This window comes from Indicator indicator, chromosome 2 (genome assembly GCF_027791375.1).
Source record: "Indicator indicator isolate 239-I01 chromosome 2, UM_Iind_1.1, whole genome shotgun sequence".
NCBI lineage: Eukaryota > Metazoa > Chordata > Aves > Piciformes > Indicatoridae > Indicator > Indicator indicator.
Genome location: NC_072011.1, coordinates 39180499 through 39204242, shown reverse-complemented (window position 1 = coordinate 39204242; position 23744 = coordinate 39180499). Strand labels below are relative to the sequence as shown.

The 23744-nt window shown below is 37.1% G+C and overlaps 1 protein-coding gene across 1 annotated transcript in view; it reads right to left on the bottom strand.

The window, feature by feature from the left end:
- Positions 1–23744, bottom strand: part of CRIM1 (cysteine rich transmembrane BMP regulator 1) — a 189736-nt gene that overhangs the window by 59033 nt on the left and 106959 nt on the right. Inside the window, exons 5-7 of the mRNA XM_054393879.1 lie at positions 17686–17807; positions 7768–7950; positions 3639–3836 (exon numbers count right to left, since the gene is read on the bottom strand). Coding sequence (XP_054249854.1) covers positions 3639–3836; positions 7768–7950; positions 17686–17807 — 503 coding nt within the window. The remainder of the gene's footprint in view (positions 1–3638; positions 3837–7767; positions 7951–17685; positions 17808–23744) is intronic.

The window sequence follows — 23744 nt, the reverse complement described above, 5'->3', positions numbered from 1 at the left end:
CAGTCAGCATCTAACAGATCATTTTTTCTCCCTAATGCTTGGGGGTTTTATTTTAATGTGAATTTTCAAAGAAAACTGTTAACAGATTTGAAAAGACTCACAGACCTCCATAATTAACAAACTTCAAATCTGGTAACACCTTTCTAATATATGTAAATATTTTATTTAGGCTGCTAATTGCAAGGCATAGTAGCCAGGAATTTGTTTGATGCCCCAAAAGATAACTTCATGATGTTTACTGATACCATTGATTGGTTCATTTATCAGGGATTCTTTGATTTGCAAGTTAAGTCTCAAATGGTGAGCCATTTCTCATAAAGTCATCTGAAGCTGCTTCTTGGGTTGTAGCATCACTACTGACTTTTAGCAGTCCAGATTTTTGATCTTTGAAATATTCCCAAATCTAAATTCTTAAAATTAAATAATCTCAGCTTTCTTGTGTTTTCAGGTGTCCTCTGACCACTGCTGAAATCTCCACCTAGCGTGAACTATTTCCATTAATTGCTGGTTCTATCACTTATGTGATTTCAATACTCCTTCACTGTTTGCTTGGTAGTTTATGCTACCAAAGAAACACCAAGTCAAATCTGATGCTTTCAAGCTTAAAATTTAGGAAGCCATTCAAAATATCAGTCAGTAGTACTCTCCTCAGACAACACATTCAAAATCGTATAATTACAATTAAATGCACATCATGCAACAGCTAACATGACAAAACAAGAAGTTGGATCATTTTCTGAGAAAATAATTGACACAAGAATCTCATTAAAATATTGATTCCATGGTACTGTTTTGTCAGTCTTGATGTATTTGATATCATTTGTATCACAAGTATAATTTAACACCACATTCCCCCCAACAACAACAAAACAACTTTTATAAGCAGTTCCTGACTAGTTCTGCTTCTAAGAGTAAAAATATGTTATAGCACAGAATTACATAAACTAGTCCCAGTGAGCCAACTTCTGTCCTGAAAGCACTGCAGAGGCATTATGTAGTACATTAATGATGCACCAGCTTGATCATGTTGCAACCTTTAGCAATGAACGATGGAAGCCTACGCTTTACCCTATGTTTGCTTCCCACAGAAGATTATAATTATCTCTGTCTGATAGAGATAAGCATTTAATCCAATTATCTTTCCCAATTTTTCTCCGATACATTTGTTTATCCTTCTCTCACTGGAGGAGAAAAGTCCCTCAACACATGAAAAATGCTTCCATCATCCTTTCTGTCTGTACTACTTTCCCAAGCTTTCACACGTACATGCTAAATAATGATGAGTGACAGGTGATATCCATCATGAGGGTGTCACTTGGGTTTAAAAGCAGTTAACCTGCTTCCTCATTGCAAAATTAATTCAGTGCAAGTAGCAACTCTCTACAACTCATCAGCAGCTTTTATACCTTATCAGACATCTTCATAACCTGTGATGTTAAAGACTGAAAGACCTGTAAGAAGTCTTCTTGCTTCTCATATTTATTATAAAAAGTATCTCAGTCCATGTGAATGGATCCTGCAACCCAAGGTGGGCCATGAGACACATGCAGTTACATCACATTAATTTTGTTCTGTTGGAGATGGAACAGCAAAAATGCTAAGTGGTAGCTCACTAAGGACCCACAAGTGTGGACACACTATGAGGATGACTCTAAAGACAAATGATTAACCATTTCCAAATTCAGCAGTCTGGCATTTTTAATGATGACCAACCAATCCACAAAACGCAATTGAACATACATATTTACAATGTGTAAAAAAAATTTTTTTTTTTGTCTCAGCTTGTAAATCTTCACATTTCCATTACCAGGCTGGGTAAGCATTTATCATATGGTTATTAAAAATTCTGTTACACAGGATACATGTAATTTCACAAGGTAATGAAAACTGCATTTTAAACTCTAAAAATTAATCTATCTTGCAGATAATATCATCCTTTTAGAGTTCAACTGAAATAATTATGCCCAGTATCAAACTATTGTGTGCAAAGTGTCTTAGATTTAACTAAATAACACTGATAAATAAGAAACCAGTAATAATACAACTATCAGTAACATCATTTGATCAGTAACTTGATCTGCTCTACTTTCTCCTATATTTATGAATAACCTCAAAGCTTGTTATTAATAAAATTAAATATAAAAATAAAATAAATAATTTTTGAAATCTTATTATATCCTGCATTTATTAATAAGCTTAAAGCAATAGTAAGAATAAAGTTAGGGGAAAATGCTGATTTTAAATGATGACTTACTATACTGTTTTGGGTCAAAAAAATATCAGACACTGCCACATATAGGTGTGGTTAAACCATTCTCATTTTTCCCACCCTCACCAGTTTATTCATTCACAGGCCAATGATGCACCAGCTATTTCAATCTTTCAAGTAAACCAGAAATTAATAGGTAAGCAGCAATTGTGACAGACCAAAGGTAATAGAGGAAAGACCTATCACAGAATCATAGCATGGTTTGGGTTGGAAGGGACCTCCAAAGGTCATCTAGTCCAACCGCCCTGTGATGAGCAGGGGCATCCTTTACTAGATCAGGGTGCTCAGAGCCTTGTCAAGCCTGACCTTGAGTATCTCCAGGGATGGGGCCTCAACTACCTCCCTGGGCAGCCTGTTGCAGTGTTCCACCACCTTCATGGTAAAGAACTTGTTCCTAACATCCAATCTAAATGTACTCTTCTCTAATTTAAAACCATTGTCCCTCGTCCTATCATTACAGATAAACAGTTCCTCTCTATCCTTCTTGTAGTCCCACTTCAGGTACTGGAAGACCACTATTAGGTCTCTCTGGAGCCTTCTCTTCTCCAGGATGAACAGCCCCAGCTCCTTCAGCCTGTCCTCATAGCAGAGGTGCTCCAGACCCCTGATTACTTTCCTGGCCCTTCTCTGGACCTGCTCCATCAAGTCCATGTCCTTCCTGTGTTAAGGGCTCCAGAGCTGGACGCAGTACTCCAGGTGAGGCCTCACCAGAGCAGAGTAATGTGGTAGTATCACCTCTCGTGATCTGCTGGCCATGCATCTTTTGATGTGGCCACGCATCTTTTGATGATGATGTGGCATCTTTTGATGTGACATGATTTGCCTTCTGGGCTGCAAGCACACGCTGTTGGCTCACATCCAGCTTCTCATCCACCAGCACCCTGAAGTCCTTTTATGCAGTGCTGCTTTCAATTTCATCATCCCCCCGCCTGTATTGCTGTCTAGGATTGCCCCAACCTAAGTACAGGACCTTACACTTCGTGTTATTGAACCTCCTGACATTCTCCTCAGCCCACCTCCCCAGCCTGTCCAGGTCCCTCTGGATGGTACCTCAGCCTTCAGCCTTATCAACTTCACTACTAAGCTTGGTATCATCTGCACATATGCTGATGGTGCTCTCAATCTCACTGTCTGCATCATTAATAAAGATATTGAACAGCACTGGTCCCAATATGGACCCTTAAGGGCCACCATTTGTCACCCATCTCCATTGGGACATTGGGCTGTTGACCACTACACTTTGGATAAGATCATCCAACCAATTCCTTATCCGTTGGACAGTCCACCCATCACATCTACATCTCTTCATCTTAGAGAGCAGGATATTGTGGGGAACTGTGTCAAAGACTTTACAGAAGTCCAATCTTACCTTCACACACTGGGCAGCATTCCCCAGGAACTTTAACAGGATTTAGACAGCTCTGCCCACAGGCTGTTGCAACACAGTGTGGATCTCCATTGATGCACTGGCAGAAAGTACAGTCATCCTCTCGCCAGCGGTCTCCATGAGCTTGGATCTGACCATTGGCATAGCAGCCAGCAGGGTTATTTACTGGATAAACTGGATCTGAAATGAGAGCAATTGCAAGAGAAAAAAGAAGTTTTAGCTTTCATTTATATATTTCACATATGAGTAATTGCAATGCTGTGATTTTACACTACCTTCTAGGTAGTGAAGAAGGGTTAAGTGCAGCCACTATGAAACACTGAAAGAACCACCCAGGTATACAGTCATAAGACAGATAACAGCTTAAGGATTTCAGCACTGAAATTTTCTGTCAAAAAAGTTAAGGCAATTTGCACAGAACATTCATAAATTCATTGTTCTATTTTTAGCTAAAGTATTGTATGTGCCAATTGTAAGGCTTAATTTTTCATTTCCTGATTTTGTTCTTCAGAACAAAATAGATCATAGATCTATTAATCCACTGGTTTTGGTAGCAACTTAACCAATTCTAAGGAAAATGAAAACATCTCAATGAACCATTGGAACAAATCATGTCAGCACTGTACTACAATTTTATAGTATTATTGAAGATGAGACCTCTGGCACAGGCTCTCCCGGAAGAAGGAGAATCCTTTAAACTACATCTCATGCCAGTTTTGGAGATATACTAGTTTTCATGAAGAGATGATGTGGCTCAGTTTTCAATTTCATTCCTGTTGGAGTTTTTTCCCCTTAAAATCCACAAAATCAACTTACCAGTGAGCAATCAAATTAAGACTTGGGTATTAAATAACAGAATTCTTGGGATTGTACTTTATGTAACATTTCTCCTGCAGTTTCATGCAAGTAAGTAATGCAACTCTGTACATGCCAATTCATGACTTCAAACAAAAGTAGCTTTTACTCTTTAGAAATTACATGCTTTAGTCTTCAGAAATGTGCTAAGTGAGCCTGACTCTAACAGTAAATGAAAATGTGCAATTTGTGAATGTGTGCAACTTACCATGGTGGCTAATAAGATAATTGTTAGACTTAAAAATTAAGTATGTGAAAATGTACAGCAAATCATTCATATTTTCAAAGCAAGCAATAATGCAAATTATATGTTAAAGAAAATTCAGTATATTAAAAAAATACTGCTAAAAGAATACATCAAATAAGCACAAATCATTTACCCATAAGACAATTTTCAAAAAGTGTTACGTTTGAAGGACTTGGGAAGAAAAAAGAGATGTCCTATCTAAAGGAAGAAAAACAACAAAACAAAAAATTGAATGACGTTTTTCTTTGAAGTTTCATCACTCCTCTTTGGAAGGAAGGCAATGCTTTTTAAGTGTATATAAAACCATCAGCAGTGCTAATAGCTGTTGTCTTATTATAAGCCATTGTATTACTTTTGACAGTATCAAACTCTGAACATTCGGAGTGAAACTGCACGTAACTTCTAACTCTATCTGGCATTCATTCCAATGCTGAATTTTAGTGATATTCCCAATTTTAGCAAAATGTCTTCAGTCAACATAAACGCCAGGGAAACTAAAATGTTTTCTAATCTATTAACATTGCACTTTTTATCTACAGTTCGCTATTTTTAATCTTGCCAAAAATAAAATCTTACTCGAAAAAAATGCTATGAATTTTATCATTCAACTTGTGTATGGGGTTCTCACTGACCCAGGCATACAGAGAGAGCACAGAAAAGCCACATAAGCCTCATGTTATTTGCAATAGTCTTTTATGCGAGTCAAAGCACAAAGGTCATGGTACCCTTAAAAGGTCAGTACTACTTAAAGCTATAAATTGAGCCCAGTACATTACATTTCTTGATGGAGAGGTATCCCCTACAGGACTTTAAGAAAGAATTCTTCCTGGAGCTAAGGCAATAAGGGCTTGTGTTTGTATTATCCTTTGCCATTTTAAAATTGTTGCAGAAAAGAAGCAAACACTGTATTTCTTTATATTTCTATAGTCAACAAAACGTTAGTAGGAAACAATTAATCACCTTGAAAACCAGCTATGAAAGGATCACATAGAAAGAGAGAAGGCAGAAAAAAACGTTACCTCTTCATCAACCAGAAAGGCATGAATGAGTGAGCTGTTAAATATACATTCTGCCCATTTAGAAGACTTATGTTCTCAGTTCAGGTGTCACTTAACATAACCTGAGTTACTAAGAAAGGGATCTGAGCTTTATTTTTGGTTTTTAAGGAAAGAAATTGAGCCATTTATCTAGCCTCACCTAAAAGAATTCCACTAAATCAAAAGGGATTTATAGGAAAAAACAATGGTACGTCTTAGCATCTTGTTATGGGTTTAGGAACCATAGAAGGAAAAAAGGTCCTCCAGAAGTACCAGAGAGTACAAGGGGGTGGGCACTGGAAAGTGTCATCTTTGTTATTTCATTCCCATCATCCTGCATCTATATAAATGGACATCACTGTCTGTCCTGCCCTTTTTCTCCCTCTCTCTGCTCCTGGCGTGGGCTGTTATCTCGTTTGGTGTTCTGGGAGAGGTTTCCGGCCTTGAGCGGCTTAGCTAATATTTGCTATGCAATTTTGGCCTAGGCTGGTGGGGGGAAAGCAGGGAGGCATGGGGGGAGGCACCTAGGCCTGGTTTTTGGCCTGGCTGGGGGAAGGTTTTGGCCTAGTGAGGTTTCGAAAAGAAGCCCAGGTGAAGAACTGGGCCAAGGCTGAATATAAACTTGTGTATTTTACATTGTTGTATATATTTGCGAGTAGTATTTCTATTAAAATTACCAATTCTGTGAGAGCATTTTTAGTTTACGCCTTGGGGGGGTGTAAAATAGCTTTCTGCCTGCTCAAACCAAGACACATCTGTCTTGGTTTCACAGTCTGCCCTGAAAGTGAAGCCCCCCATAGAGGAGGGAAAGTTTTTATCAAAACAACCCACCACAACATCATCTTTCACTAGATCCTGTGATGACTGAGAAGGTCCAGCTCTTCTGCCTGCCTCTTTTAGACTCATTTTAGGTTCTTTACTTCTTGGTTGGGAATGAAATACAACCAAAATTGATCTTTTGGTTCATTGCAAGGAACCACAGGAATACTGATATTAGAAATATTTCAAACACTGTGTCCCTGGAGGTGTTTAAGAAAAGACTGGATGAGGCACTTAGGGCCATGGTCTAGTTGATTAGATAGGGTTGCGTGATCGGTTGGACTTGATGATCTTGGAGGTCTCTTCCAACCTGATTGATTCTGTATAAAAACAACATTAGTAATTAGATTAATCTCCTCTTAGCAGGAGATCTGAGATGTCCAACTTATTTTGTTCACTGAGAAGTCAGCCCTAAGTTCACATTCATATGCAGGGACCAGAAGTACTCTACAGGCCTTTTGTCTATGCTGTAGTCACACTGGGATGAGATCCCACTGCTGGAATCCTGATTGTAGTCTGGCAAAGATGTGTCAAATATTTCATAGTATAAGTAAGAAAGTCAATGTGAAATTTCCAACAGAAGCATTTTTAGGATGACTGCAGGCCTAGTAAGCAGAGCAGAGAGCTGTCAACAGGGCAGAGGAAGAAGATAAAAACACTGAAGTCAAATTACTGTCCCATTTCTTTTCTATAATTGTACAGAAGAGAAAGTGTATGCATTGCTCTAGCCAAACAGAACAAGACTTGAAGAAACCAGTTTCAAAGCAATGGAAATGTGTCTTAAGGTCACCACTGTTGGAGGATCCTGTCTAAACACCTGGTGCATAAATTTGGAACAGCTTCCTATGTCCTTTGGGAAAACAGTCCCTCAAAGCACTGCACAATTGATCATATCTAAGGAAGTTCTGATGCAGAAGGGAAAGGAAACCCAAACATTAAAAAAAAGGACAGTGTGTCAGTGTCAGAGACGCACTGCAAGTAACAAGACAGCATAGTTGGACATTGCAAAAATATAGAAATAAACTGAATTACAGAGCAATCTGTAAACTTTAGAAGACCAAAATAAAGCATTTTTTGGCACATTTGTGTTGAAAAAGAAAATTATTACAAGCAGTGGAATTAATAAGCAAATGGGTTTAAAACGATTCCCTACCTTCGCACACTGGGCAGCACTCCCCTTCTGGCACGTAGTAACTGTCGCAGTGTAGCTCTCCACACTGGGCAGAGAAACAAATAGAGACACCTCCTTGGCATCGACAAAAACGACAAGCATCCATTCGAAACATGTCTCCATCATAATATTCCATGCTGTTAAATATGCAAGTTGGCTTCACTTCTGAAAGAAGAATAAAAAAAAGAGAAAGTAACCTTACTTTAATAAATATTAATTTGACCACTTCTGTGTTTCAGCAAAACAAGACGATTATTGCTTGTATGCCTCCATGTTCAGCAGAGTCCTAATGTATCAGTACAACTAAACTTTGTGGGAAACAGCTTCTTAAAATTCTTAACTATTTTGGAAAGGATAGTGCCTATTTGCTTTGTTAACAGATAAAGGAAGCGAGAGGGGGGAAGCGAGAGGGGGGAAGCGAGAGGGGGGAAGCGAGAGGGGGGAAGCGAGAGGGGGGAAGCGAGAGGGGGGAAGCGAGAGGGGGGAAGCGAGAGGGGGGAAGCGAGAGGGGGGAAGCGAGAGGGGGGAAGAGAGAGGGGGGAAGAGAGAGGGGGGAAGAGAGAGGGGGGAAGAGAGAGGGGGGAAGAGAGAGGGGGGAAGAGAGAGGGGGGAAGAGAGAGGGGGGAAGAGAGAGGGGGGAAGAGAGAGGGGGGAAGAGAGAGGGGGGAAGAGAGAGAGAGAGAATGGGGAACAAGACATGCTTACTAAACAATAGGTTCCAGGTTATGAAGTAGATCCTGTATCATGAATACATTATAACGTCTCCTTAAGGCCTTGGACCTTGTAGTTAGCCCCCACCCCAATACATTCCTCCACCACCTACTGCCAACAGAGAGTATTCTGTTCAACCAGCCTGACACATGCATGTAATGCTGCACAGCTTCAGTGCCCAGGGCTAAATAACTGCAACTCAAGGCAGAAGAAATACTCCAAATTTATGTTCAACTATAATACACTACATCAATCATTAGGAAATCATGACTTCACAGTTTTGTCATTACATTGCTCAATAAGCTAAGTCTCTTCCCTACTTTTTGGCCTTCTATGATACTAGCTCAAGATACCTGGAAACAACTATCTTAAGTAAAACAGTATCTAGTAAAAAGATGTATTTTCCAGAAGCTACAAATATGAAATTCTGAAAACCCAAAAGGTTCTGCGAACAGGAAGTTATTTCTTTCAGCAATAAAGTAAAACTGTAGATGAAATCATTATATTTTGTTTCATCTAAACTAAATACAGCAAAGGATTGCTGGTTTACCTTGAATACTTGGAAAAGACCACTTGTTTACTTACATGTGTAATGCCTAGCCATTTAGGACTGAAAACTGTGCTCACTTTGTGCTCAACCATACACAGGAGATGGAAAATAATTTAATGAAAATTCAGCATTTGCAGATTCCTTTCCACCCACTCTAACCCTATTACTTTTGGGGGATAAAAACCTGTTACCTGAGTTACTCCTGACAAAGACACAAGTTTTCTTTAAAGCATTTCAAGGACTTTAGTCTTTCTTTGCATACATGCTTATACTGTGCTCCCACCTCAAGTCATTTATGATTATTTATTATGATTGCAAAGCATTAAGAGTTGAAACTTGTAAGTATCCTGAGCAATGTTTGACTTTTACACGCCTGTTCTGTCTTCAAGGCATAATGTAGAAAGCAGTATTAAAAAAAAAAAAAAAAAAAAAAGGAGGAAATACCACTGTGTCCGGGAAAACAGCTATGACCTCATTCGAAAGCAATTCACATAAACAAACACTTGAGCTGCATAAACTTGAAATACTTCTCAAGTTTAAAAACCCTCTCAGAAAGGAAAGAGGGCCAACACAACTCAAAAGGCCTTTAATCCATTTGCTTCTGACTTCACTGTTTTGATTGCAGCTTTTCAGATCTTAACTGATTTCCCTCCTTGCTCCAAATTCCTGCCTAGTTAGAAGCTGAAATATCATCCAAACAAGACAAAGCAAGTAACTGGACATCCTGAAAGGAAACAGTATGTTTTACTCCTACAATTAAAACTACCATAAAATTTTTCTATACACACATTTTTACCATCCAGATTTATGGTAGTGCACACATTCAAACTAAACTATTGACCTAAGCCTATACATCCAGCTATGAAACAAGGATTACATTTGTTAGAACTGTATGTAAGGCTGCAGTTTTAAGACACAGTCAAGCCAAAACAAGCACTATACAACAAATTCCAGCTTTAGATCCCCATAAAGTGGAGGACTAGTACTACACCATGGAACTGAAATGAGGCATTTCTTCCACCATGATATGCTGGAATGGAAGATCCTCTTAGTTCTCTACAAAAAAAAAAAAAAAAAAAAAAAAAAGTGCTAATTTTATTGCTTTACTGCTCTATGTATGGCAGCCATAAAGGCATAGAAGGACATAAGTCTACCATTAAATAAATGCATATTTTCCTAAACTCCAATAACCATCAATTCATTATTTTGCCAATAAAGGGAATACTATGGGTGTAATTCTTCAAGTACCAAAGTTCCACTGCATGGCAAAGTAATTTAAATTGATTCAACTTCACAGCAGAAAGTCCTTAAATGTATCTAAAACCTCAAATCCTATCCTGCTGAAGACTACCAACACAAAACTGTGGGCATGAAACAGACAGCCAGGGCATGGATTCATGAACACGAATTCAGTCTCTGCCAGCTATCAGATAGCCCAGTAATACAAGACTGACCTAGACTAAGCACAGATGTAGAACTGCCCATCTGTGGAAGGAGTCAGGACAGAGTGGACAGTACCCAGAACAATACAGTGTTCATACTGGCTGTGGAAGGGACAGATGGTATCCTATCTTTGCTCTTTATATAAAGTTAACCATTACTAAGAAACTGAACTCGATTTGGCATTAAAGTTCTTGTCACAGAGTTAAATAGTTCTGGCATAAATTTAGCTATGCAGATCTCACAACCACAGTCTTTTTGTTCTGGGTGTGAGAGCCCTAAAAGTCAGTATTGCAGCGAACCACATAGCCTCCAATATGATTAATTCTCAAGACCTTTATCTCCAATCTGAGCTGCAAACAGACAAAATCAGTTTTCAAAGGTACTTTACTTTATAATTTTCCCTATGCCATGAACTAGCCCAAAATAAAACTTCTGTTCTTCAGATTTCTGCCGTTTCCCAATACTTGTGGTTTTCTTTTATTAGAGTAACATAACAGCTCAGAAACACATGCAAGTTTGGCAATTCATCCCTTGTGAGGCAGCAATTCTGCACATGCTTATGCTGAGCACATGGGATGCTTCAGGCATCAGCTGCCTGTAAGCAAGTTTGGGCATTTTCTTTTGTAATATCAGAAATTCCAGCCTGCTCAATGTGGAAGTGAGATTCAAAGCAATATTCAGTTGTTTAAAGGATTAAATGTTCATGATTCCAGCACTTCAGATATTCCTTCAGCATACAAAAGTATTTCAACCAGACTCTTGGAAGAAACTGGGACAAGTGGTGTGAACTTTTGATTAAATGAAAGGGAAGGAAACCGATGAACTTGAATCCTATGTCCATACAAACAAAATACAAAAAAAGCTTTCTGTTTTCAAAAGCTGCACTGATAGGGAGCTTACAAAAAAAAAAAAAAAAAAAAAAAAACAAAAAAAAAAAAACAGCAGAGAAGATATGTTTTGTTGGAATTAACCCAAAACAATGTTAAAGGACAACACACAGTATGCCTTTGTTTCCCTGCTAGGGAAAAACAAGCTAGGTAGCAAAAAAAGAAAAAAGTGGATTCTTACTCTTCAGATTGTACTGCTTTGTGCAGCATGTTCCCTATTAACACAATTGCAGGACCACTCTGAAAGTCCTTTGGTCCTGCTTTTTCTAAGAAAGGTCATCCATAAACAGAGAGATCAGAATTTAAACAAATCCATAATTATTATTTGTAAATTAATGCAATTATTTATTCATGCAATTATACAATTATCTCTACACACTTGCACAGTTTAAAGGAAAGAAACATTATTTTATGGCACCTACAGTCTGCTAAAGATATTAGAAGATACTTGGGACACTAAGGAAAATCAAATTCAGCAATTCACATTTAAAACAAAATGGATAAAGTCAGATTTTTATAGTAAGGTTTCTAGCAGAGAAAGTCTGTATTATCGCGTTAGAAACCATTTTTATATCCTGTTGCCACAATCAATTTACAGTGCTCACTTCCACCAACAGTCTTAAAATTTTCCGTCCAGCTCAGTAGCAGATCCCAATTCAGCAATCTTTAGGCAGTTTCAGAGAGCAGATGCTGTGTGGGTTGACATATGTGTTTGTTTTACACACAGTAGACAAGTTTGTGAGATGTTCCCCACAGAGACAGAAGACTTATTTCAAAGTCATCCTCTCGGGTGAAGGTTGCATGATAGAAAGGAGCAGAGAAAGATTCCTCAGCAGAATCAATTCGACCTGATACATCCTTGGCTTAATCTTTTCTTTAAAACCACTAGTAAAAGAGAAACTGCAACCTATCTATTAAACAGTTCCACAGTTTTAACTACTGTAACTACATTCAAATCACAAGGGCAACTCAGGTTAGACAGAAATAGCAAAAAGGAAAGCAAGTTTCCAAAGTTTCATTACTTTACCCATTTTTAATGTTTTCCTGTTTTTCACCTTCCTCCAGTGTGTGAATCTGTTGCTAAGAGGATTCATCCCGAGTGTCCCTGCCTCCATCCTCTCTTACAGATAAAATGAACACATTTATTTCAGTTTTTTCTTCATCAGGTTACACTTTTAAGTATTTGACTGTTTCTGTGTTTTTCTCTAGGCTGGCCCCTTCTTGTCTGTACCTCCCTCTGGAAATTAAACAGCAGCTGTGGTCATAATTGCTACCCCTCCTCTTTTATTTGATTACCTTTGTAAAAACATTTTTATAATGAATTTTGGGTTGACTGGCCTTTTGACTGGACTTCAGTTTTCCGCAATTTCCTTTTCTCTCCTGTTTTAATGTTTCAGATACTATTCCCAATTCGACGACAGTGAGTATAACCCAAGTTCAGAGGAATCTAAAACATATGACTTGGTTTGGCAGGCTGAACAGCTTTTTCACTATACTAGACCAAATTCTCACAGTACTGTGGCTGGTGATTAGCCATGATTTTCAAATACTGTTCGAATGTTCTGACTGAAGGAAAAACAAGCGAACTCAAAAAAAACAAAACCCCACACCACAACCATTAATTCCCTCTACATATTTGGCATCAGATTACCTTCCTTTAGTATTAATCTTCCTTTATTACTTAGCAAACAGGTTTTTGTCTATTGCACTTAACAAGCACTTTGCATTTTATTATTTTTAAGTAAGTGCCTATTTGAAGTCCACCACAAAATTCTGTGGTTTTGGATGCCCGGAGAGAAATAGGTGATTCTTATTTTCCTTTAGAAACAGTGCAATCACCTTTATCCTTTTCCACACGAGTTTAATAACAGAACTGAAAATGCTGTGAGGAGTAAGTGTACCAACAGGTGACAAGAAATGTGATTAAAGAGGGATTTTATTCTCACCTCCAATACAGTACCACTGTATAGAGATTAAAGTGTAAAGAAAGCCAGGAGGCACAGAGAAAACAGAAATGCTTCATTTATGTCAGTGATATCTTCACAATAGAGGGGAAAATACAGAAGCAGTTCTAAAACAGATTATGTGTCAAGTGAATGAGCTTGATGATCATTAGAACGGTTTGAAACAACAGTACAGAAAAGGTTATGGTCTTAAGTTCCAGGGAAAGTTGCTATCCTTTCTTCTCTGGGACATGCCAGTTATTTTCATGCATTTTCAATGGACAGCACAAACCACAGAATCACAGTATCTTAGGGGTTCGAAGGGACCTCTAGAGATCATAGAGTCCAAGCCCCCTGCCAAAGCAGGAACACCTAGGGCAGGTTGTGCAGGAATGCATCTATTTCATAAAGCAATCAGAGGCCCTTTTAAAGTAGCAGTTAAATGCAAATAAACTTACTGAGAAGTGGAAGCCTTTTCTGACAAAGGAAGAAGCTCTCTCAGTTTTCTGAGACAGGGCTCACAGTCAATATGTGCTTTTGTGCAACTTACATTCAAGAGATCAACACCTGATTACAGAACTGGCAAGTTTGGGTACTCTCTTGTTTCCAAACACTTCTACATGCAGCTTTCAATCTCTTTATACTCACTCATGGATGCTTGCAGTTTAATGATGAATCAAATCAACAGTCCTGCTGAGTAATATATTTTTGGGTGGATCAGAAGAAACCTTCAATTAGCTTTTGCAAAATGCAGGATTTTGGGAAGAAATGCATCTTGCTCGATTTTTCCCAAATGTATAACCTATATTAATTTAGTATTCTCTAGATTAAAAGCGGATTTCAGATGTGTGCAAGTAGGTAGTTTTCACAGGAATTGGAATAACCTTCCTGTAAACAGAGCAACATGCACTTTCACTGATACATGCACCCTGTTACAATGCACTGGAACCACACACCAGGCAAAAAACTCATTTGCAGTTTCATGTATTAAGATTAAATTATTTGCCATAGATTTCCTATGCTGTCTTATTTCTCTGTATCTACCTCATTTCTCAGTAAATTATGCTCTTACCTGAAAACTTCTCTGCTGAACACAACTATACTAATCTCTAATTCCCACGTGGAAGAAGCAGTTATGGGTATTAGCTGCATCGTCTATACCTCTAGCTATACTATTATATGGCAGACAGATATTTAAATTCTATCTCCTTCAGGCTAAAATTCTGTTATGTGAATAACCCAGGGCTTGCCCTGTGGGTCAAGAATGTAAGAGTAGGAGAAATGTGAAGTCAACCATCTTCCAAAGACAACTAACAAAATTGTATCACTACTGCATTATACTTTAGTGTTCCCCAACAGTTCTAGAGGGTTGCAAGGTTTAATTTACAAATAAGCAGTAAATACCTTTGTTCTGACAAGGAAAAAGGAGCAAGAAACAGCTAAATCATTGTCTGAGTCATCATGAAATCCAAAAACCAGGCATGCTAATCTCTGGGATGGCCTGCTCATACTGGAAACAACAGAAGAACTTGATTGCATCAAGGAACTTTGCAAGGGAACTTTGGCTTGATTCCGACCACCTTTTAGACAACACAGAATGATTTCATTTACAAACATGCTTTCCTTCAAAATGAAGGAATCAATACAAGCTTTAAAAGTGACTTTTTTAATTGGGTGACCTTCAGGACAAACCCCACATTCTAACAATAGTAGCATCTGTGCAGTAACTATAATGGTTATTTCTTTTAGCCACAACAGTGCTTTAGAAACCACAAATATTTGTCTCCAGGTAGTTTAATAGTTTTACATAAAATACTCTGATCTCTGTAAATATTCATGATCATTAAAACATCGCATAGAACTATTAGGCGCTCTCTGTAATATTTTTTTTTTCTTGTCACCAAGTGATCTCAGCACTTTTCAAATTATTTCCTGTATTAAAAAAAATCCCAAAAGAAACTCAACCTATACAAAGACTGAACAGCCACAGACAATAGTTATTTAGCAAAACAGTTCCAATTAAATAAAAATATCACTATTTCAAAGAAGGAATATTCCAAGAATCTTATTTTGGTGACAGATAGGACAGGAACAACAACTCCACTATTTGCAAAGAGTGAACTTCCTGGAGAAACTTCTCTCACCACAGATTAGCATGCTTTTCTAAGACAAACTAACCAAAAGCTTGTTTAGGATAGTGTGTATTGGTCAAAGATAACCAAACAGAATGTACAGATACATCATAGAGCTGCTAAATCAGTTTTACAGTAAAACCAGGAAAAAATGTTTGTGAAAGAATGACTGATCTGTCTCAAAAATGGTGACAAGCTACAAGGAGCATTTTGTTTCCCTTACTTATTAATTACGACCTCAGCACTGGCCAATGTTGTTCTGCAACAGTATACTCTTTCCTACCCAGAAAGGCAGCCTCCCCATACTTTATCGTCATGCAACTCTGCATTCATCACATTAACACATACTTCCCATAAATACTGCAGAAAGCTGGCTTGCTTAGTTCCCCTACCACAGACAAGCCAGGTTCTGCAGTCTACATACAGTTATTTCTGAAGGATGCCTTTATTTTAAGGTAACTCAGATAACCAGTATTATTCCTGACTGGTTTTTGATCCCCTACCCCCCAGTAATTATTCAATTCTAACATTAAAGACATGTTACAACAGCAGGAAAATTATACTAATATGACTGTGCACATGCTCTTTTTATTCCACCCTCTTGCCTGTATTCAGAGGTTTTCTAACACAGAAGTAACTAGCAGAACTTGGTACCATTGATTGCACAACTTGCTCACTTACTATGTATAAATCCATTAATTTGCATTCAGTTAAAACAATCTCTTTAAAAAGGCATCTAATCCTAATTAGAAAGGATGACTATAAGGAATTCAGCATCTTCCTGGCAGTTTGTATCAACAGCTAACCACCCTCACTGCTCAGAACAGCATGTCCTAGATCTTACAGATTTGGCTCTTGTTACTTTGATGGTAGGTTTGTTTTTTTAATTAAGGAATTGATCTAAGATATTTAATCTGTAAGATATTTTCTCCATCTGTCATTGATATCTACTATATCTCTTCTGCACTTTTTAGTATTTCAAGATCTTTTTAAAACCCTGAACTGGCTATTATATTCAGCTATCAGTCTCACAAACAACATTTCCCTTTCCTCTTCATTTTAAACTGACAGAAGTAATCAGAGATTCTTCCTATCTATTTATCTATCTGCCTGTCATTGCACTAGGGATTTATCTAGTAAATTGTGATCAGAATAATTTTTCTAAGAATTTAAGGTTTTAGAGGTGCGGCTTGCAATATTTTTCCTGATAGAAGAACCACCTAATAATCCTAAAATGCATTTGAAAAAGTGCAATTCAGATCAAGCTCTATGACTATTCTGTCACTGAGATGTGCCACACAGTTAAAAGAAACTCAGAAATAATACTTTAACTTCAGAAACAAAGGAAGATGAGTATTACTGTAGTCTAACAGGCACTATATAAACAAAGGTTTGGTAAATTGCATTTATTCTACATTATCTACAATCTTAATTCAAATTGTGAAAGAATTAACCTGAAAGCTAAAGAATCTGTGATTCTTCCTAGTGCAAATTCTTATGAGGAACCTACACTAACACAAAATAAAATCTGTTTCAAATACATGATACATGCACCACTACACAAGATTAAATATTGCTGAATAAATATTAATTAGTAAATACTGCACTAACATATAATTTTTGTGCCCAGAAATTATCTGGGCATGCAATTCTTGCCATATATATCATACATGCAGTTCTGCATATGTAACATGGAGCAGTCCTGACATAGAGTCACTTGCATAACAAATTCAAAGTTTTTAAACATTTACATCAGGAATCAAAGAATGCAAACCAGTCTGTTCTTACATTGACATAGTTTCTGAAGACTATACATCTGTGCAAAAATTACTTTGGAGAAGCTTCTTAAAGCAAACACTATAGTCTATAAACAGAGTGCTCTTGCTTACAGTACTGCAACAAGCAGTCGCAGTGCTTAGCGGAAATTTCAGTTCTCTAGTGTTCGCCACTGGCGAAGGAGTAACTGAAAAATATGCAGTGAGGGAGTCTTGCTAAAGCAGTAATTCCCTGGGTCACAGGAAAACGTGCTTTAGAAATCAAAGACACACAGCAACTTTCAAATGACACAGTTTCCCATTTAAGTGCCTCCAGCTGAACTTCCAGTTGCTTCTAACAAACATAAAGAAAATTACTTCTCTTAGATCTTGCAACATAGTATAAACAACTAAATGGCTAGCATCTCCCACAGACAGATAAAATCATCCTCCCCAGGTACAAGAGAAAGCTTCACATACCATTGACACATTCAAAGACATCACAGCACTTTCCAGGTGTTCCATCTCCACGTGAGACTATCTGGGGAGTGGAGCCTGCCTCACACATGGGGAAACCACATAAACCAGAGAGACACTCACACCTGAAATCAAAGGAAAACTCCATAAATATATTAAGCCATGCATAAGGGGAAAGAACAAGCAAGAGAAATACAGAATGCTAGAAGTTAAGTTCCAGTGTTAGCATATTCGTATATTAGAATCCTCTTTTATTAACCCAACACTTCTCTAGTGCTGTATGTAGCAACCCAGAAAACTAATTCCAGATTTTTTGAAAGGAATTGCATTCTCTGGATTTGCAAAGATTAGGCTGCTCCTCCAATTCTCTCTAAAAAATCAAAACTGGTAAAACACTAATAGCAGTAACTGCACCCATTGATGAGAAGAGTGTTTTCTCATTAAGAAACCATAATATACCTAGTTTTATAGAGGGAATAATTCAAGAGAATTCTGCTATGCAGAATCATTAAGTCACAGAATCACTATGGTTGGAAAAGATCTTTAAGACAATCAAGTCCAACCGTTACCTAACTCTGCCAGGGCCACTACTACACCATATCCCAACCAAACAAAAATAATTGCATGTTTTCTTTCAGTTTTTGATAGTGCTGCCCATGGTTTGCAGAGGGGTAACCAATGACTTTAGATGCCAAATAATGTGGGAGGCTAAGTATACTAAATTCTGTGGTTAGTTTTAGAGACTGGAACACTAAAAAAAAGTATTTCCGCCATGTAAGTAGTATTTATTTAAGAAAACAGCCTAGAGAACTGGAAGACATAAAATGTAGATAAACACTAGTCATGTATGAGTCCAGATTCTTTGCTTTATGTTTAACGTAACAATTTGAAAGTCCAACACTTAAAACTTTTGGTAACTTTACATTTAACGGAATTCTGGCCCAGAACAACAGACATGCAGCAATAATTCAAATAAAATGAAAGACAAAATTAACAAAGAGAAATATGCAAATAGCTGAGAAACTTCATAGAATAGCACATTTTTCAATTGCAAATCACAGTTTCTGTTAAAAACAATTGTAGACTAATTTAGCATATTACAAATACACATTAAGTTCGAAAGAAAAACACAAGCCCCAACAACAATAAAAACTCAGCAGATCCTGCAATTATGAATTAAAGAAATGAAAATAAGAGCCACTTCAAATATTTCAAGTATTCCAGACAACCTCCACGTTAAATCACCCCAAGTATCATCAGCACATAACGTGTTTGCCTATTCTTTATGCTTGAAAAAACTTGTTTGGTTCTTCTCTACCATGCATGTCTTCTTAATTGCCTAATAATAGTAATTTCCTCTCAGACTAGTGTTTAATGAATGAGAAAGAGACACTTCTCAACAGACAGAGTTTTAACATCTCTGCCTTTTACCTCATGAATGTTAGACAGCATTGATATGTTCTTCACTGTAAGGTATTACTCAAAAAAGTTTGCAAGAAGAAATACAAATGACTTCAAGGAATCCCATGGAATCTTTACTGTTTGAAAACAATTCTTGAAACATTGCTTTATAGCAGCGTGCTACTGTAAAGGGATAAATGAGTCTGGAAAAAATAATACTACACATATCAAGATAACCTGAAACAATTTAACTCTACGTGCACATATGTACTACACTTTTAAAATAGGCATTTCAAGGATTTTTTATATTGTGCTTACTGCAGCAGTAAAGCATAATGAATTAAACAAACAAAAAGGGAGAATACAGAACCCAAAGTTTTATTTACCGTACCTCTCCTTGACATTTTCTCATTTTTTGTAAATACAAGGGGGGAGAAAAAAAAAAAAAGGAAGAACCTAATTATTTCCTTAACTGCAAGCCCTTTTTCTTTTGCATCTCTGTAAGAGGGGAAAAAAAAAGTACTGTGACTTCCAGTACATGTGATCAAAAACCCCAAAGCTTTTGTGACAGCAGCTTCCCTTTAAGAGGACTCTAAGCAATGTTACAGAACTCTGTACCATGATCTCATCTTTTGTGGCCCAGATAAAAGGAAGACATTTGTGGGGGCGGGAGGAAGAAGACAATCTCTAGCAATAAACAGAAAGGAATCTTTCCAAATATAATCAGCAAAAGTACAGACAGTATGAAATTGGTATTAAAAGCCTAGATAAAAACACTAGGTTTCAAAGTAAAATAGGTAGATCAGACTTTATGAAAATTCATGTCTTTCACACAGAAAATGGCACGTGATGGAGATACAGTTGTGGACCTTATTTTCCACCCCTCACGAGACGGAATTACCACCTTTAGTTTTATTACTTTCATAACAAGCTTTTACAGACATGCCTGTACCTCCTCTATTCTTTGCTTCACATTCATTACTACTGATGATTTGAGTTGCAGAAGAATATGAAATATTTAGATTAATGACTTCTTTCCCACTCTCATTTTCTTCTCAGTCAAATGCTTTAAAAATACCCCAAAACCTAACAAAAAAAAAAAAAAAAAAAAGGATGAATCATTAGATTAAATAACTTAAGATAGGATAACCTTCCAGAGGAAGGACTGAAAAAGATGTTTAAAAGACTGCTGGGAGCCAGTGTTCCTTTCTGCAGAAAAGGTTCCCTCCCCTTCAGAGTAATCAAAGCTTGGTATACTCATTCACAGCATAAATAAAAACCCAACATTCAAAATTTTATAAATGACTTCTCATTTGGTTAAAAAACAATCCATACCTAGGAGAATGTCAATGTAGTAAATGGTCTCATGTGAACTTTAAAACAGTCTGCATTCTTTTCAGCCAGCTCTGCTATGAAAACCTTTGACCATCGTCCAGGCTATTAGCACAGAAAACATTGTTTTGGAGACATAAGTCTTTCAGGAAAATACCAAGGAATTCTGGTGAATAAGCACAGCTGTCACACTGCCAAAACAACAACATCTGTAAATTTTGAATAAATGATCCCATTCTCAGTAAGAGAGTAAAATGAGCTTTATAATACCAGATTTCTCTGAAACACCTTCTAGAGTAGAGGGGCAGATGAAAGGGAAGTTGTAGTCCAGTTCTGTGCTCTATCACAGGCAGCTATCCATCCACTTGCAGGTTATGTGTTCTGAGCCTTAGCATTAAGCACCAAGTTTCAAGAAGTTTAGCAGGTAAGATTGTGATACACCTGTTCACAGTTACCATGGTTCCTCTCTTCTGCAAGTTTTAGCTATTCAAACTGCTGATCAAAGGCACAGTGTTGCTTTTGAGCTGCTCCCTATATAACTTTAACTTGCCTAAGGAAAATAGACACAGCAGAATTAACTACATGGTAACCTTCCCAGAGAGAAGACAACTTAAATGCCTTCTCTTTATACAGACCCTGCAGCTACACCATTAGAGTTCTCATACCATTAAATAACACAGTGACACCCAAAACTTAAGATTAAAAGGAGGTCAGTATTTAAGGTATCAAAGTGTTCGCACTCAGTGTCTGCTCCTCACACACCTTATTCACACAGGCTGTAAGGAAAAATCTTCTTGGGATGGTATACCATCAGAGCACTCAAGTCAAGAACAAGTCCTTTTAACAAGGAAGAGCTCTTCTGTAGGAGTAAAATGTCCCTAAAAAGAGGGTCCAGAGAGAAGAAAAGGAGAATCTAAGTCATGCAAGAAACTGCATGGAGTACAGCCTGAAAAGGTGGTACTGAGAAAGACTGACTTCCTGAGAAAGAAGTCAGATGTATTGAAATTTTGAAATTACAGAATCATCCTGTCTGGTAAAAGGAACTGTCTCTAGTTAAAAAAAACAACAAACAACAACAAAACAAAACCAAAACAACAACAATAACCCTAAAAATTTCAACGATCAACTAAGAGAAATTTCAGTACATAGAGAATCAGAAAAAAGACAACGTTCATTAACCTGTGCTTTACAGACTGAGGAAGGTAACCTCCCAAAGTAATATAAATGGCCTGATCTTTAATTTCACTTTTTATGTTCTTCAAAACAAAAATAATAATGCCAAACATTGTTACTTGTAAATGACAAATTTTATCTAAAATCTAATTATCCCTGTTCATTTATTTGTATTATTGAACAGATTAAAAGAGAGAAGGGCTTGGTTAGCCTCTGAAAAGCTGATAGTAGGATCAACAAAGTTCTCCAGGTACAAGACATAATAGCTATGAAAATAAGAATAGGCACTCTGGCAAAAAGTCTTAGTACTAGCAAACGGGAAGTCAGAGCAGTAGTGTGTTGAGGAGGAGGAATATTAATTTTGAGGGTCAAAATAAAATTAAGACTAAAGCACTGAGACTAGAGAAAAGCATTCCTGAAACACACATCACATTCTTGTGGAGATACTGTCATGGTCTCTGTTTTTCCTTGCAAGAATCTAATACAATTTGTATTAACATTATTAGGACTTAGGTTATCTATACTTAATAGAAAAAAATCCTATAATCCATTAATAATGTAAGCACTTAGGAATACTGAAAAATAAGGAATTTTCCAGAAAAGACTTCTCAGCATTATCGAAGCTTGATGAACTAATGGTAAGAAAAAGACATTAAATGCATCATCATCAAGCATAGGCTGCAAGAGATGATGACATGGCAAAATGAAATATTAATGTAGCAACATCATGAAATCAGAAAAGGATTATGCACTTGTTATCTACACTTGAAGGCACAATGTGAGTTACATAGGCAATGAGTTTTAAACTGGTCATGCTACAGCTTAAGGAATCACCCAACTCTTAGAAAAGATAATCTTCAGTCTTACGCAGAAAGTTACACTGCAGGCAAAGACAAAGCCATTGGGACACCTCTATCCAAGAAGTTCCCATAGATTTTCCTAAGTCTTTAGACAAACAGACTGGAGTTCTCACCCACAGGTTCATGGTCACTGTTTTATGCATTTTGCATTTTCAGTTTTAAAGACATGATTAAGCAAGCCAGTGATGGAAACAATCCTCTTCCTGGAAAGCTTTTAGTATTTTATTTTGGAAATGTGTAACAAACTTGTATAAAGAGATGGCAGAAGAACTGTGGAAATTACATACAACACTTATTACTGGACCACTTCCAAATGCTCAAAAGTTCTGCATCACTTCTACATAAATTATATGACTCTTACTTAAGTTCTTCCTATTTCAGTTCTCCAGAGGGTTTACTCACAAGAAATCAAAGCTAGTGTGCTCCAAGGTAAGAATTCCTTTCTGAAGTTCTGGATATTGTTAATAACAGATACCAAGTATACCAGTGCGTTTTTCTATGAACGTAGTGATCTTTTACATCGGGGACATTGTAATACTACAAAAGGCAAGTGTCTAGCTTTTTATTGAAAATAATGTGTGAGAGATGTTTCTGTGTATCTTTTGCATATTATTAGCGTTAGGAAATAACAAATGGATGCTAAGCAAAGGGGAAAATAAAATCAAAAAATCTGCATTCACACCAAGTAGATTAACATCTTTCCAATGTTTATTTGAATCCAAAGAGTTCATTTGACTAAAAGACGTGATTTCATCCTATGACTGATGTTTAATCAACTGGTTTGTTTCCCAGATGGATGAGATGGGAAAAGAGGACAGTCACAAAAAAGTCCTGCCATGTGGGCACACAATCACTGGCCAAGTATGCTGACTTGTCAAGTGAACTGAAGTATGTGTACATTAACTCTTTTGAATTCATCAGTATGTGAAACAATAATGCAGTCCAATGCTGCATTTTTCTCATATTTTGCAGTACCAGCTCGTGTTATACTCTGTTGAAGACATCTTTTATTTTTTATCACTATGTACACCTCAGTTGACTCTTTCTTTAGGTTTATCAGCTTCACCCTTCATAATATAAAATACATTTCAAAACCAAACATAAGATTAGCGAAGATGTTACACAAATGCTAATTACATAGTATTACAAGAATCTGTTTCTTTTCTTATTTCACTATTTTTAAATAAGGAATTATAAATATCTGGTCCTCTTACATAATTCCTAGGGACCTCAGGTCAAAAATCACTTACAAATAATTTTGTAAGTAGGTGAATAACTTCAGTATTCCTGTAATTC